The 16,775-nt window shown below is 62.9% G+C and overlaps 1 protein-coding gene across 1 annotated transcript; it reads left to right on the forward strand.

The window, feature by feature from the left end:
- The first annotated feature begins 391 nt into the window (after positions 1-391).
- On the forward strand, positions 392-15,591 carry RFLNA (refilin A). Its single transcript, XM_004430147.3, has 3 exons — positions 392-651; positions 13,538-13,647; positions 15,258-15,591. Exons 1-3 carry the CDS (start codon positions 445-447, stop codon positions 15,589-15,591), a joined length of 651 nt encoding a protein of 216 aa, XP_004430204.3. The 5' UTR covers positions 392-444.
- Positions 15,592-16,775: the final 1,184 nt, after the last annotated feature.

Below are 16,775 nucleotides of genomic sequence, written 5' to 3' on the forward strand. Positions count from 1 at the left end.
TGGGGACCCCACAAGCGCCCCCTTGGGTGTTTATTCGGGGGGAGGGGCACGTGGAAACCCCTCCTCCGGGCGGGCGGGCGGAGGCGCGGACCCGGCGGTGGCCCACCGCGCAGGCCGGGCCGGGCGGCCGGGGGAGGGACGGGAGGGGAGGAGGCGGCGCCTAGAAAAGGAGGCGCGGGCCGGGAAGGTGCGGAGAGGCCGGCCGGCAGCGAGCGCGGAGGCGGGCGGCGGCGAGCGGGCGAGGGGCCGGCGGGGCAGCGCGATCGCGCCGGGGGGGCCGGGGAGCCGGGGCGCGGGGGCGCCGGGCCTGACGCGCCGCCTCCCGGCTCTGCCCGCAGGTCCCGGGCGCGCCGCCCTCGGCCCGCCGCCGCCTGCCCCGGGCCCCGGAGCGCGGTGGAGGAGCCCCCCGAGGAGCCGGGGGCCCGCGCCCCGCGCCCCCCAGACATGGTGGGCCACCTGCATCTGCAGGGCATGGAGGAGAGCCTCAAGGAGAAGAGCCGGGAGGGCCTGCTGGACAGCCCCGACTCCGGGCTGCCCCCCAGCCCCAGCCCCAGCCCGCCCTTCTACTCCCTGGCGCCTGGCATCCTCGACGCCCGCGCGGGGGGCGCCGGCGCGTCCTCGGAGCCCCCCGGACCCGGCGAGGCCAGAGCGGTGAGCACGCGCCTCGCGCAGGAGGGTTCGGGGCCCGCGGGTGGGGCCGGGGCTGCGCTCGCCGCGCCCCCAGGACCGGGTCCCCCTCCCCAGCCGAGAAGGTGGCCCAGTGACAGCCGCGCTCCCCAGGTGGCACCCGGGCGCGTGGGCGGGGGTGGCCTGGCCGGGGACCTGCAGACGTCTCCCTGGCGGTGGCCGGCTCCACGGAGTGATTCCTCTGACTGCCAGCACTAGCAGGGCAGGGGGGAGGACCGTGTCCGAAATTCCCCAAGAAGTGGCTCCTCACTAGATGGGCTTGAGCCCCGGCCGCGGCGTGCAGACGCCGTACCCAGGGCGCTCACGGATCCCGACGCCGTTCCCTGTTTGCTGCTCCCAGCGCTGCCAATGTGCAAGGCTTTCTTTTTTTTTTTAACCAAACCCAGACAGGAACCCTTCCTTCCCGGGATGTTGAGGGATGTTGACGTGGAGATGAGGCGGTGCCTGGGGGCGGCTGGAACCCCAGGTCGGGGACTCTAGGGCTGTGGCTCCTGCCAGACTTAGCGGGGTCTCCAGGTGGCCCCCTCGGGGGGCACTCAGCTTGGCCACATGTCCCTGGTGGCGGGAGCAAGGCAGGCAGATCCGGCGCCCATCCGACTCTACGAAAGGACAAGTGAGCTAGGGGGCTGCTGGCTGTCCTGCGGCATTGCCCAGTCGGTCGCCGCCCGCCCTCTGCACGCGTCCTCACGTCTCTGCCGAGTGTATGCACTGGCTCCACTCCAGCCCCACTCTCCTCCTCTGGGGCCCCAGGGATGCTCGCCAGGTACCTCACAGGGCAGTGCGAGCCTCCCCCCTCCCCCCAGGCAGCAGGAAGGAATGGTCCCATTGCCCCAAACCTAATGACAAGAATTTCACTTGTGCCTTCCTTGCTCCTTAGCCCAGTGGGTCCCAAACCTGGCTGGGCATTGGAATCTCTTGGACATCTTTAAAAAACACCTATGCCCGCCTGGCACCCTCATCTAATTGGTGTGGGCTGCGACCTGGGCGTCAGGACATTTAAAACTTCCCCATGGGATTCTAATGTGCAGGCGAAGTTTGGGAACCACTATCTTAGACCAAAATCATGCGGTGAACTTGAACTTTGGTTTCTTTTTGGGGGCTGGGGCTGGGAGGAACGTTGAGGACTTCCCGAGGTTGACAGAGGTGACCAGGGCTGTTTGCAGTGAAATTGATCCTGCCGTCTGCCCGGGCCGGCTCGCCTCCGGGAGCGTCCCAGACTTGGCACTGTCTCGAGGAGGGTATTTGGCTGCTCACGTTGGGAATAGATCCCTGTGCTGTCTCACCCAATGGGGCCCAGAGAAAGGGACAGGGAACCAGTCTTCCCCTCTATTCTTTGGATGACCCGGAATCCTCCTGAAAGAGGGTTTTCTGGGTGCTTTCTCTGCCAGCCAGGCCAGCCAGGGGCAGGCGTGAGAACAGTGTGCCTGGCTTACTTGTCTTGGCTGTTGTAGTTGATTTTATTTTTTCCCTTCCTCGCTCACTAGATGCCAGGTATGGAACTGCTCTGTCTCTGATCTTTCAATTTGGCCTGAAGGCAAAACCTGGGCCAATTCACGGGTAATAATGGCTGACGTTCAGATAGCCCTTACCCAGGCCAGGCACGGTCCCGAGCCCTTTTCTTACATCAGCTCATTTAATTTCCCCAACATTCCCATGCAGTGTGCACTCTGATTACCCCATTTTCCGGAGCGGCAAGCTGAGGCACAGACGTTAGTGACTTGCCCCTGGTCGCCCAGCGGCTAAGCGGCCGTGCTGTGGACAGGACCTGGGGACCTGGCTCCAGAATCTCTGCCCTTAAACCTGATGTAGCCCACATTTCCCTGTGTCCCTGATTGCTACCTGGGTGGGTCCTTTTTGTAATTAAAAAGCAAAATGTTGGGGCCGGCCCCGTGGCGTAGTGGTTGGGTTCGTGCGCTCCGCTTAGGCGGCCCAGGGTTCAAAGGTTCAGATCCCAGACGCAGACCTACACATCGCTCATCAAGCCATGCTGTGGCGGCATCCCACATATAAAGTGGAGGAAGATGGGCACAGGTGTTAGCCCAGGGCCAGTCTTCCTCAGCAAAAAACAACAAAACAACAACAACAACAACAAATACCTGTGAACCTATGGGATTTTGAGATGCTGCTTTTAATGAAAAGAGAGGAAGTGGTTTCCAGGGCAGCCTCTTCCCAGCCCTGGGGCCTGCAGCTGGGGCCCTGCCCACCTCACCCGTTACTGTGGCCCGGGGCGCCCGTCTCCCGGTTAACTCCTGGTAGACGTTGCTAACCTGGGCTTGAACAGCACCCTGCTCGCTGACGACTCCCTGAGAACGCTTTCCAGGCGCCGAGCTTGCACGTCTCGGGGGAGAGGGACGGAAAGCTGTCCTGCGTCTTGGAGCCGATGGTTTCAAATGCCCGAGAAGAGGCTGGGGGCAGGCGCGGCGTCCTGCGGCGTCCCCTCCACGCCGTGTCAGACCATGTGGGTCTGGGTTTTGGCCTGCTCTGCACAGGGTGTAGGTATCTGTGTTCTGACGCCCCGTTCCTGCACTGCCTTGCGGGTCAGAGTCGGGGGCACATGTCCCAGCCAGGTGGTGAGCTACACTGCTGTCCCCAAGCCCAGCTGCCAAGGTCCTCGCTGGCTTGTCACCCTGTTCATTATGCTCATGCTTCACTTCATCAGGGAGGTCCCGTTTTCTCCACTTTGTTTTAATAGCTGGGCTTACCTCCTGGACGATACCCCCATTGATGTGGGGTGTCTGGCTGGCTGTGAGACTGCCCCCCAAGACGTAAAAGGCATTGGGCCCAGGCGGGGTGTGAAGGAACCCCACCCCAGCTTGACCATAGGTTTTCTTGCTCACTCTTTGGAGCAAAGATAGTAATGTTCCTGGTGATTCCCAAGCGAGACGAGGGTCTGGGCGTCAGTCATTCGTCCCACCAGCACTTACTGATTTAGACTGTGGGTGTCACAGCAGCGAACACAACATTCAAGGTCCTTGACCTTGTGGAACTGGCATTCTAGTGGGAGAAGCAGAGTCACCAACTTAAATAGGTGACACAGCACCAGGTGGATTGATAAGTGCCCTTAAGACAAAAAGCTGGTGAGGGTGGAACTACTGTAGACAGGGCAGTCAGGGAAGGGACATTGACTAGAACCAGAAAACAAGGAGCGAGTGGACTTTATGGTTACAAGGCTGAAGTGTGCCAGTCAAAGAGAATGGCACGTGCAAAGATCCTGGGGCAGGAACAAGGTGGGCATGTTCGAGGAGCAGCAAGGAGGCAGCGGAGGCCAGAGCAGGGGCTTATAGGCCAAGCTGAGGCCAGAAAGTAAAATTCCATTTGGTCTCGTGAAATGTACTTGTGACTGTTTTATTTGTATTTTTTAAAAGACATCGTGAGCTCCCATGCCCCTCAAATTAGAAACCCGAATCAGAGACCCGACTGAGAGAGATGCCTGGGAGGAACGGCAGCTGCGTGGGGCTTGTCCACGCACGCGGTGGGGCCCTGCTCTCCTGCAGGATGCCGGCACCGCCAGGCTGCCTGCTGGGCCGGGAGGGGTCTGCCTGTCAGCTACATTCCTCCCATAAGTATTTAGGCCAGGCCGGGCCAGGGCTACAGCCATGAACAAGACAGACGCGGTCTGTGCCGCCTGCGAGCTCTGGGGCCCGGACGGTCAGCTCCAGGTTGCGGGGACACCCGATGGCCTTCCTCCGTCCTCCCAGTCCTGCCCGGCCGAGCTGTGGGACTTGGGGGGTATCGTGAGGAGAGGGGTCATCCTTCCTTCCCAGGAAGGATGAGTGGTGGGTGCGGCAGACGCCTGTCTCCCCACGTTAACGTGGGCGGTTCGGGGAACTAAAGCCCTGTCCCATCTCGCTGGCCTCGGGGAGCCCACAGGCGGCATTTGGGATCTAAGTTGTGTCTCTGGGTGCATGTTGGAGAGAACGGGGGGCAGGGAGGATGTGGCAGATGAAGGACTCAGCCCACTGTGGAGTGGTGACAGGAGGTGACGTCCGAGCCGTCCCCCCTCGGATGTGGAAAGGGGTCTCCAGCAGCTGGTGGCCTGTGCTCTGTTGTGCCTTGCTCCTGTCACCCCGTGCGATCTCCCGGGGTCTGTTTGTCCGTTGAGTATGTTTCCGAGTGGCACACTTGAGAATTCCCCTAAGGATGAGGTGCTGGTTCCCTGGACCCAGATTCCAAGGGAAGCCCAGTGGCCAGGTCTAGGTAGAATTGGTGAAGGGGAGCGGGTTGTCTTTGCCCCATCCTTGAACATCTCCCGGGGCTCACCCATGGTCATAGCTGCCTCTTGGGATCTTGGCTGTCACCAAGCCCAGGGACTCTTGGATTTCCCCATTTCTCTGTTTCTGGTCTGTGACGGCGAAACCAAGGATGAGGGAGGAGAGCGAAGGGAGTTAGGGACTTCGGGAGTTAGTGCCCGGGATTGGGAAGGATGGAGGGACGGACGGGTGGACAATGGATGGGTGGATGGACGGACAGATGGATGGATGGATGGTGAATGAACACATGGACAGAAGGATAGATGGATGGATGGACGGACAGATAGACAGACTGAGGAGACAGGGGTCAGCCCCCGCCCCTTGCAGGCTCACAGGTGTGTCACAGGTGGAAGAGAGCCAGGTGTGTCGGGCCGGGGGGAGGAGCCCGACAGATGGAAGGCGGTGAGGAGGGTGGGGGGAGCTGCCCCCAGAAACACTGGCGCCTCCTTTCAGCCCGATCTGCTTCATCCTGGACGAATCGGCCTCCAGCGGAAATTCAGCGAAGTCTCTGCCAGCCCCGCGTCTCTGTGGAAGGCTGGCCTGTGTGTAGCTTTCACGTGAAAAGAAGACAGACAGGCCCACGCCCGTCCAGGTGCTGGGGAGCGGGGAGCAGGCGGGAGCCGCCTTCCTGGGGAAACCGCCGCGGGGCGGGGACTGACGGCGACTCTGCTGGGGCGGGCGGGTGGGTCTGCCCTTTGTAGCCTGACCGTCCGGCTGAGGGGGTGCGGGAGGTACGTGGAGGCTGAGATCAAGGGGCCGGCAGGGCCACAGCCTCCGAAGGCTGACGGGGAGAACCCGTCCCCTGCGCCGGCTTCTGTGCGTGCAGCTGCACGGCTCCGCCCCTGCCTGCGCCTGCACGTGGCCCCCTCCCCTCTGACTGTGTCCTGTGTCGCTTCCCTCTTCTTATCATAAGGACACTCGCCATATTGAATTGAGCCCACCCCGCTGCAGCCTGACCGCGTCTTCACTTGATCACGTCTGCAAAGACGGTGTTTCCAAACAGGGTCCCGTTCACAGGTCCCGGGGTGAGGACGTGAACACATCTTTGTGGGGGTCACACACCAGCGCACCGCCACCCTGCTCACTTGGTCCGTCCGGCCGCCCGTCCCGGGGAGCAGGCCCGTCCTGGAGCCGGCCTCCAACCGTGACGTTGGCGCGTGCTCACGTTCCCTGCTTTGGGTGGCAGAGCCTGGTCCTGCTCCGTTCCGGGTCTCCTGGGCTCCCCAGCGCGCCCCGTGCAGCTCCTCTGTCGTGCCGTGTGGGGGAGGGCAGTGAGCCCTTAGGAGCCCCCCCCACCCCAGGGTTTGCCGCCAACACGCAAGGCCTTTCATAAGGAGGATGAGAATTCTTGGGGCTTAAACATCCCCTCCTTGGATCACTTTCCTCATGGGTGAAGGTCACGGTCAACCTCAGCCCAGCATGTGAGCTTTTGGTCTCAAATCCCAAACACACTGAGGATAATCGAGTTTAATTCTAATCTCAACACAAGCCATCACTGGCCAGTGAGGTCAGCGGCCTCTAGAAAGGCCGCTTTAGCCCCTGCCAAGGCTCCCTATGGCCTCTCCCGCACGCCCGTGTGGGTCTTCCTGAGGTCTTGCTCTCTCCAGGAGCAGCAATGGAGGGTCCCTGACTGAATGGCAAGTTCACGGTTCCGTGGGCCACGTGTGGCTTCCGCCACATCCCTCGCCGTGGCAGCTGTGGGCTGCCGTGCGTCACCCAGGCTGGGCACAAACACCGCTGTGCCGTCTCTGCATGTCCCTGGCAGCCAGGCCGGGACCCGGGTCAGGCTGGGCCATTACCGCGTGGCACGGAGCGCTCGGGAAGGAGCGCTTATCTTCCGTGCCGTCCTGTGGGCCGGGCCCTGTCCCGCAGCCAGCAAGGGGCGCGCGCCAGAGCGCCCATGTGTATTTTTACTTCCACCGTCAAGCGTTCATCCTCGTCCTGGCGGCTCCCGGGGTGGGCACATGAATCACGCGGCGAGGCGGGCGGGGCCTGGCAGGCAGAGGGCGGCCCGTGGCCAGCTGTCCTCTGGATCCTGCTCCCTCGGAAGCTGCCCCTGGTCGCCACGCACACACCCCTGCCTGCCCGGGAGACCAGGGAGCTGGCCCGGCCCCCAGGCTAGAGCGGGGCTCTCCCCAGCCCCCAGGAGGAGCCGGGGGCCAGAGGCTGGACCAGCCTGGCCATCCCAGGTGGGGAGCGTGGCATCTGGGAGACTGGGGGTCTGGCTTTCAGCTCTCAGCTCTCTGCGCCCAGACTCATTGTCCTTCCCCGGCCCCTGCGTCGCAGAGCTGCGAGAGGACCCGGGCCCCCAGGACACTGCCCAGCCTGTGTCTCGGGCCTCCCTGACCAGCCCCCAGCCCCTCGTGGTGGGCCTCCCAAATGGCACAGCCTCATTTTACAGACAAGCAAACTGAGGCCCAGTGAGCAGGCAGCTGAGGGTCTCTCAGTGGTTCTCTTTAGGGTGACACAAGACCTGGGCCTTTGGGGACCTGAGCCGGGGCGTGGCCACCCTGGGGGGGGTGGAGGGGCAGCGGGCCTGCCCGGGGGCTTCCTTCGCTCCAGGTGGGCCCGGGACCAGTGGAGCAGGTGCAGCAGCGGCGGGTGCCGGGTGTGCGAGCCCGCCCTGCACACCCCTCCCCGGCCCGCCCCCGCCCTGGCGGCTCCCATTGGAATGTGACCGAGTCTTGGAGGAGTGTCCCGTGGCTGGAAAGTCATCTTTCCCGGGGCCAGCGGCGTGCCTTCCTGGCTGTGAGAGGCACTCTCCTCGCCCGGCTCCAGGCTGGCTGCGATCCTGGGGCCGGCCCTGCCCTATTGGTGTTCAAAGAACCTGCAGCCAGGACTCTGCTCGGAGCTTCCGGCCGCCCACGGGGAGGCCAGGGGCCGCGGCTGCCACCGTCGTCCCTCGTGTCCGTCCCTGAGCCCTGCGGGGGCGGCCTTGGCGCAGCTTCCGGAGCTGTCTCGCCATCCCCGCCCGTTGGATGCAAGCCCGCACCTCGGTTCTCGCCGGCTTGTCGTATCTCTGGGGCGATGCTGCCAGCTGGGCGGAGTTTCGATGTTTTTCCACTGGGGCCCCTTGGAAAAGCGTGCCCAGAGCTCCGGCTTCCCGGCCCAGCCCGTGAAGTGAGCCTTGTCTCCCCTCTGGCAGCCGGTCAGGCAGCGAGATCTGCCGGGATGGGGCTGCTCCACGTCGGGTGAAGGTCCACTCAGGGCGGCCTCTGGGGTCTGGCGGTCTCTCTGTCCCGGGTGGACCCAGGACGGGAGTGATGCTCAGCTCTGTGACAGCACCGAAGGCTTTGCCTCTCAGAGACGTCCTCCTGCTGTGAGCTTCGGCGTTATTCTTTCTTGGGAAGGAGGGGGTGGTTCAAACCGGCAGCAGCAGCCTGTCCATCTCCCCCTCCAGCCCGTCCACCCTTCTGGACAGGAGAAACGCCTCCAGAACCCTTAGCTTTCACATTCACAGCCCCTCACATGCCTGCGTCATCCTTTCTCCGCGTCAGTGGCCACATGTCACCCCCTCCTGAACAAGAAGAGCCCAGGGAGGCACTGTGCCTCAACCTGACTGTGCAGGGTCCAGCACACAGTAGGTGCTCAGGTGTCCAGCGTACAGTGGGTGCTCTGCAAACACCTGCACACATTGGGAAAATGCCGTGCTTCAAAGAGTGTGTTTTGGGGAGACAGTGCTCTTTCTATAAACGTCAAGTCATGGAGTTCTGCAGCTGGGGTCAGTGTTGACCTAACCAGGTGAGCCACGGAAGGTGCTGGAAGCATGTGAATCTCATCACTGCTTTTTTTTTTTTTTAAATTCAGTCTCCTGAAATGATGTGTGTTTGCTTCTGGAAGGTGAGAGCAGTGTTATTTCAGGGTTCGAAAGGGAGTGGATTGTACCTCTCTCCAGGGAGGACCACCCCAGGCCTTCGTGCAAAGGTGGACTCGGAACACAGGCCACCTTTTGCCCCACACTGCCTGTGCCGGGCGCTGTCCTGCACACTCATGCACTGTGACCCAGTCAGGCCTGCTGCATCCCGAGAGGCGGGTGCTGCTGTCACCCCATCCAGACACCAGGAGGCCGTGGCCCCCACAGGGGGTCATTTGCCATGGGTCACATGGTACGTTAGCTTCTGATTGCTGCTGTGACAAATGACCACACATGTGGTGGCTTAAAACAACACAAGTTGATTACCTTATAGTTGCGAAAGTCGGAAGTCCAAAATGGATCTTATGGGCTAAAATCAAGGCTTTTGGCGAGGCTGTGCTCCTTTCTGGAAGTTCTCGGGGAGAATCCTTGCCTGTTCCGCCTGCTAGAGGCTGCCTGATTTCCTTGGCTCGTGGCCCCTTCTCTGTCCTTAGCGTAGCATCTTCACTCCCTGACTCTGACCTGCTGCCCCTCTCTTATAAGGACTCTTGTGACGACATCAGCCCACCTGATAATCCAGGGTCATCTGCCATCTCAAGACCCTTAACCACATCTGCAAGGCCCTTTGCCACTTCACGTCCCATATTCACAGGCTCTGGGATTAGCATATGGGCGTCCTTGGGGCCGCTGTTCCACCAGCCACGCCCAGGCAGGGGGCAGCACTTGCCCCTTTGTGGACCACGAGCTCCGTGTAGATGCCAGAGAAAGACAGGGCCACCTCGAGGACAGCTGCTAGGGGCTTTGGGGGACCCCCTCCATCCCCAAGCTTTGTGTCCTTTCTCCCTGTGAGCCTTGGCCCTTGTTCTGGGGACACCGTGATGGGCCAGGGAGAGGGCTGCTGGTGACCCTGTCCACAGGCTGATACCAGCCTTGGAGACGGCCGTGGGCCTGGGACTCACAGGTCGGTGGGGGCTGCTTTGCGCCTGTGAGGTCTCACCTCTGGACAGCGCAGGGTCTGCGAGAGGCCGGGCCCTGGGGCTAGTGACGTCGTCAGTCCTGAACCTTAGGGAGCTCGTGGTCGGGGGGTGACAGACACAAAGAGGTCGCAGCAGCAGAGGCCAGCAGATGGGAGCTGCAGGGACCCCGTGGAGGAGGCGGGAGACGGAGCTGATGCCTGAGTTGAGTCACACTGGACCAGTGGGAAGGAGCCAGAAGGACATTTCCAGTCAGGGAACAGCATGAGCCAAGGAGGCACAGAGGCAGCCCGGGGCACGTGAGGGTGAGCCTGCTCTGAGCGGGCGACAGGGGGCCGGTCCCGGCCTGCGGTGCCGACCCTGTGAACGTGAGAGGAGCAGCCGTGGGTGAGGGCACCGACTCCAGCCGGACCGTCAGGGTTGAACCCCGGCTCTGCCTCTTCCCGGTTGTGTGGCCTTGGGCAACTTTTAGCCACTCTGGGCCTCAGTTTCTGCATCTGTGAAATGGGGATGCTGATGCAGCTCCTCCCACGGTCGGACAAGGATGGAAGGAGAAACCCGTGCAGGTAGAGCCAGCAGCAGCCGCCACTGTGGTTTGTCCTCATCCAGGCAAGGACAGGGGCCTGGTGGGAGGGGACAGATGTAGGAAATCTCCAGTCGGCACACCGGCAGGACTTGGTCTGAGTCTACGATTCCCCTGGGGAATCGCCTCATCCGGCCTGGGGGTAGGGGCTGGCCTGTAGGCTGACCCCTTACTCCTGTGTGCTCGGACCCCTGAAAATAAGAAAGACGAATGTCCCTCAGAACAGCGTAGACCAACAGAACCTTCTGCCATGGTGGGAATGTTCTAGATCTGCACTGACCAGTGCTGTAGCCACTACTGCATGTGGCTACTGAGCACTTGAAATGTGGCCCATGTGACTGCAGAACTGAGTTTTTCATTTGCTTAATTTTAATTAAATTAAACTGAAATTGCCCATTGTGGCTGGTGGCGCCCGTGCTGGACCGTGCAGCCCCAAGCAGCGTCCCCAGGGAGTACGGGGCCTGGAAAGACCCCCTCTGAAAGGTGAGATATATGAGTGTGTTTTACCTACAACCCCACGACTGCAGGGACAGGCTTTCTAGGGCGAGGCTGAGAGAGGGGTTGAAGCACAAAGGAAGATGAGTTGATTTTAAACATTAAGTGAATTCAGTGTAGACGGAAAGTAGACACAGCAAGACCTGTGAGGGGGGGCGGTGACTCAGTGATGCTCGGGGACTTCGGCCTTCATCTGTGTCCTGTGGGTCTGACGTGTCTGGCTCGTGGAGTTGGGGAGGCGGGGCAGAGGGGGCGCTGGTGTCCGGGGTGCTGTCTGGGGCTGAGGTGGCCTGGCACCTAGCAGGGCTTGGTTTCAGGCCCTGCGGACCACGGTTAATTGCTCTTCACCCTTCAGATCACATCTCAGTGTCACCTCCACAGGGAAGCCCTCCTTGATTTCCTGATAGCCAACCCCCTCTCAGGGCCCTGGCAGCCCCACAGTCTCAGCCCTCACCACAGTGGAATTTTTGTCCACTCGTGGGATGATTTGGGAGACTGGGGGAGGATTCGGGTGGCAGGCTCCACGGGCGCGAGGAGACCACCGTCTGTTCACCGTGGTAACCACAGTTGGACCCCAGTGCTGGCACATAGGCGCCCAGTAAGCAAGTTGAATGAGAGACCCACAGCTGTGTCCCCTAGGCTCCCTGAGCACTTGGTGGGGGTGCGTGTAGTGACGGCAGAGGCAGGGCGGCGGGAGGCCTCTCCAGGGACAACCGCTCTGCCAGCGTGGGCTGGTTCCCCTCGTGATGCTGGGTGACACACAGCCCTGATGGCAGTGGTGTCACACCCACAGCAGGGGTTCCCTTCCGGCTCTCTCCTGTTCTTCATGGGTTGACCACGATGTGGAGGCCCGGGGGGTCTGCCCTTCGGAGGAGGGAGGCTCTGAGGCTGGCGAAGTAGCCGCCGTCTTGAATGATGCCTCAGAAGGACGAGGGAGCTCTGGAGGGTCTCAGCCGGGCGGTGACATCCTCCGCCCGGAGGTGACAGGTGTCACAGGCAGAACTGGCCGTGGGCCCCCCCCCCCCGGGACGGGGACGCGGCTCCCAGCGCGTGGGTGCGAGGCAGAAGCTGGACCAGCTGACGATGGGTTGGCGGGAGGAGCCCGCGCTGGCCACACTGGAAGTGAGACACAGAGACCAGGGCCGGGGTGCAGGCGTGGGAGCCCCCGGCTCGAGGCAGGCCTGTAGCCGGGTCATCACGTTTCTGACCAGAGGATCGGGGTGAATTATGGGGTGTAGCCGCAGCGGAGCCCCGAGGAGTCTGTCGGACGGCGACCCAGAAGGTCTTAGAGGGCGCGGCTCCTGCCCGTCAGGCGTCAGGCCTCTGCTGCAAAGTGCCCTCTTTTCTGGGCCCTCCTGTGGGCTGAGTGTCACTGCAGGACACTCCAGTGACAGAGGGAGGTTTCCTGGGACATGGTGGAGGGGAGAAGAGGCCCGCGGGGCCGAGTCTGGGCTGGAGAGCACTTCAGGGGAGGAGCGGGGGGCAGAGGGGACGAGGAGTGCGGGCACTTCCCCACGGCGGCTCGGGGCTGCCGCAGGGGCCGGGGTCTGTATCTGTGGCATCAGTGTGGGGCCGACAGGCGGTGGGCTGAGCGGGGGGGTGGACCACAGGGCGGGGGCTCAGGCAACTTCCTAAGGGGAGAACTGGGGGCCGTGGTCCCTGACTGTCTTTGTCACCACAGGGTGTGGAACTTCGGGGACTAGAGAAAGAACTGGCCAGCAGCTGGGCTGCGGGACAGACCTGGGAGGGGAGCAGGTGGCACTCTCTTTGTGTATATCTGAAGGGCTCTTCTCTGAGGGAGCGATGGACGGCTCCTTCACCGTGGTGTTCTCTTGTCCCACCTTGCCACATTCTTCCAGTTGCAAGTGACAGAAAGGTAGCTCAAGTTGTTTTGAGCCGCAAAATGGATTTGCTGTGCTCACAACTGAATATTGGCTTCAGGCATGGCTTGATCCAGGCATTCAAACAATGTTGGCAAAACTTGATCTTCCACCAACCATCCCCACATGCTTAGCCACCTCAGGGTGGCTTCCTCACAACTCCCACAGAAAACCTGGCAGGGCCTCATCGGCCCAGCTTGGGTCACAGGCCCTGCCTAAACCGATCCTTGTCCTCAGGGAGATGAAGAGGTGGATGCTGGGGAGGCAAAACCCAGTGCCACACCTCCTTCCGGAGGACGTTCACACCTGCGTCCCTCTCCCTGGCGGATGTGTCACAGACACAGAGGTAGCAGGAGCCTCCACCCTCTGGGGGCTGCTCCCGCACCTTGGGCTGCACCGAGAAGGCCCAGGACCCTTTCCTAGGATGAACGCAGTTTCCAGCCCTCGAAGAGCCCTGGCGTCGTGCATCACTGAGGGGGCAACTTGTGGGGCTTGGGCTCGTGTTCCCCAAGAGGGGTCCCAGTTCTTCAGGGCTCTGAGCCTGGCTGTGGGGGCTTGGTGTGGGCTGGGGTCGTCGTGAGAGACCATTACCCCATCCCCTTATTGGGGGACTGGTGGGCAGGCTGGTGGGTGGGGAGGCAGGTGGGTGGCCCACAGAGGGACACTGGGGTGGGCTTCTTGATGGACCCCACCAAACAGGCGACCAGACCAAGCCAGGGCTGGAAGGGTGTGGGCTGCCCTCTTGTGCCCAGTGGGGAGCTGAGGCCGCAGTGCCCAAGGACTGTGTAACCCCGTGTCCGTGTCTCGCCCCACAGCCCCCGTCCCTCCCCCTGAATCCCCTGGCGCTGGAGATGCGGCCCCGGATGCTACCGGTGTTCTTTGGGGAGAGCATTGAGTTGAACCCAGAACCCACACATGAGATCCGGTGAGTGGGGGTGCTGGGCTGGGGGGTGGGGGCTGGTCCTGACCCCCTGCAGGGTAGGGGAGGCTGGGCCTGGGGCGCAGCAGGCCCCCCTCCCTCCAGGCAGCCCCTCTGGGCGCTGCCCCCCAAGGAGGCCTGGCGTGTCTTAGCCGGAGATGAATGGATGCTCCGACCCCAGGGGCCTTCTCTGTCCCCAGGCCCAGGTCTGCATTCGGCCAGTCCCCATCTGACCTTCCACCCCACCCTGGCTGAATTTTACTTTAAATCCCGCCGCCCAGCAAGTGTGGGAAATGACCAGCATCACGGCTCACAGCCCCGTGCCGCTGCCCTCCGGTCCTGCCGGGTTTCAGTATCCGTGACCCGACCTGGGCACCTCGGGACCGCTTCCCAGCCCATGTTTCCCGGGTGTCGCGTGAACACTGAGTTGCTCCGTGGTCCACGTGACTGTGATGTGTCCCCTCTGTCCCCCGAGGAGTGGTGGCACTGCACGTGTGTTAGGCGCCCTCCCGCGTGTGGGACAGCCCGGGTGGCGTCTGGACTTCTGAGTTAGGTGACCCTACCAGGAGCTTCCTCAGGGCCCTTACAGAGGGTGGAGGCCAGGGCCCATGGGTCTCACCCGCATGTCCACAGGGTCTGGAGATGGTGTTGTCCACGTCAGCCTGGGCCAGCATGGGTGTGAGACCACAGCCTCCTGCCCCTCCGACGCAGGATATGGTCCCTGGGGACCGACGGGTCCACTTTAAGTGTTTTCTTCCCAAACAGCCTTCATTTTTAGTTTTTAAAATGCGAACAAAAATTAGATTACTGGCGGCCCAGCGAGGGTGGACGAGGGCTGCCCTGAGTCTTGGGACCTCACGCCCCTTGGCAGACCGCTCGTCTGTGGGGACGTGAGGGAACAAGACTGTAACCTCCCCACCCTGCCCGAGCTTCTGCCTCCAGGCTGATTTTCTGGAACTGGGGACCCTGGGCGGTTGGTCACCTGTCAGGCGCTCACTCATCGCGGGGTGCTGAGAGTACTTCTGGGGAAGCCTATTTTACACAATTTCAAACTCCTCATACTCTGCAGGCAGAGTATGAGGCGCCCCGGGTCCCCGTCAACAGAGCCCCTGGTTCTGTACACTTCGCCTCATTCGCTTGAACATCTGCCCGCTCTTTCTACGTGGGTGACGTTTTTTCTGAACCTTTTGAGAGGAGGCTGGTGGCCTCCTGACCTTTAACCCCTAAGTACTCCTGTGTCCTTGCTAAGAACAGGGCCACCCTCTCAGGTGATGGCAGTACGGTTGCCCAAATCGGGAGGGCTGCTGTTGAAACCTCACCATCTAGTCCACACGCAGAGCCCATGGCGTCCGGTGTCCCGGTCCTGCCCTTTCCTGGCATGTTTTTTCCAGAATCAGGACCCACCCAGGGTCTCGCGCTGCGGGTAGCTGTGGCTCCCTTCAGTCTCCTGGCAGCTGGCACGCCCCGCCAGCTCTGCTTTGACCTTTTGACCTCGACCTTAGGGAAGAGCTGGGCCTTCTGTTGAAGGGTTGTGCCCGGGCCACTCCGGGGTCTCCCCAGACGGCGGCGGGTGGGACCGGGCGCCCCCTGGGCTCACGCCTCCTCCCCCTCCCCAGCTGCAGCTCCGAGGTCACGTTCGCCTCGGACAGGCGCTTCCGGGACAAGGTCTTCTACGCGCCGGTGCCCACGGTCACGGCCTACAGCGAGACGGTGGTGGCGGCGCCCAACTGCACGTGGCGCCGCTACCGGAGCCAGCTGACCCTGGAGCCGCGGCCGCGCGCCCTGCGCTTCCGCAGCACCACCATCATCTTCCCCAAGCGGGCCCGGAGCTCCTTCCGCACCACCCTGCGCTGCAGCCTGGGCCGGCCCGGCCGCTGGTTCACGGCCAGCGTGCGGCTGCAGCTCTGCCCGCGCCCCGGGCCCTGCCCGCCGGGGCCCGCGCGGCTCTGACGGGGCGGCCGCGCCTGGGAGCGGAGGGCAGCCGGGCGCTGGGTGCCCGCGGCAGCTCCTCCAGACCCTGGCACCCCGGCCCCCAGGCGGTGTGAGGGCAGAGGGGGCCGTCCGGACAGCCGCCGCCCCCGGGCAGGGGGCTTTCCAGAGTGGGCCTTCCCAGTGGGTGCGGCTGGGCGCCGAGAGGCCCAGGCTGAGCGGGGCTGGGCAGCCCGGTGGACGCTGAGTGGGGCTGGGGTTGCGCGCGGGGTGTGCAGCCTGGAGGAGGCCTGGCCTCAGCGCCAGGGTCCTGGGCCCCGCGTGGGAGATTGAGAGCACCGCCGTCTGAACTGAGGCCTTGGCGCTCCGAGTCCTGAGCCTCGCCCGCAGCGCGCCCCGCTCACCGCTGTCCACGCACCTGCAGGACCAGGACCCTCGGGCTCAGAGCTGCGTGCCCCGTGCCAGGGAGGCGTTTCAGCTCCCGGAAGTGCCCGCTGCCACCTGCCCAAGGCTCCAAGAGCTGACGGGGGGTGGCCCGCCCTCGCTGGGCCCGGTGACTGCCTGTGATGATGCTCCACGGGGACACATGTGCCCCGCTCACCTCACACGAGTGCCGTCAGGGGAGGATGAGAGAGACTCGGCTCCCTGGGACGAGCCAGCACGTGTCCGGGGGGGCAGGGGCACGGTCTGGTGCTGCCCAGACGGTGCCCCAGAAGCCCCCATGCGGCTGTGGAGGTGCCCCCCAGACCTGAATGGACCCAGCGGTAGGGGGCTGCCCTGCCACTCGCCTGTCACCCCGAGACGCGCCAAAGGCTGGGCTTCAGCTCCCTCGTGGGGGTGGGGGGCGACTCTCGAGTCCCGAGAGGCAAGATGGCCGATATACCTTATGTACCGATGTATCCACACAGACGGCGCACGTTCTCTCCAGAGACGCTTCCTCGTTAACAAAGACATAACTTAAGAACCGATTGATTACCTTAATAAAATGTGCAAAGCAAAGAGGCTGCCTCTGTGTTTCTGAGACCCTCGCATCCCCTGGTGGGGGAGGGGAGGATTGGTTTTCTGGGCCCAGGGTCCCTCGCTCTACTCGCAGGGGACAGACGTGCTCTGCAGGCCCAGCGCCCTGTGCCCCCTCCCCCACAGCCTGCCTCAGTGGGCGCAGCTCACCTGAGAGCTACTTAACAACTGCAGAGGCCCAGGCCCCG

Source organism: Ceratotherium simum, chromosome 35 (assembly GCF_057802395.1).
Source record: "Ceratotherium simum simum isolate JZ-2026a chromosome 35, ASM5780239v1, whole genome shotgun sequence".
Taxonomy (NCBI): Eukaryota; Metazoa; Chordata; class Mammalia; order Perissodactyla; family Rhinocerotidae; genus Ceratotherium; species Ceratotherium simum.

Excerpts from the sequence above, each read along its gene's own strand:
- RFLNA (XM_004430147.3), top strand. The coding sequence starts at position 445 with ATGGTGGGCCACCTGCATCTGCAGGGCATGGAGGAGAGCCTCAAGGAG. Across the intron at positions 652-13,537 it reads GACCCGGCGAGGCCAGAGCG|CCCCCGTCCCTCCCCCTGAA; the intron begins GTGAGCACGCGC and ends CTCGCCCCACAG. Across the intron at positions 13,648-15,257 it reads GAACCCACACATGAGATCCG|CTGCAGCTCCGAGGTCACGT; the intron begins GTGAGTGGGGGT and ends CCCCCTCCCCAG.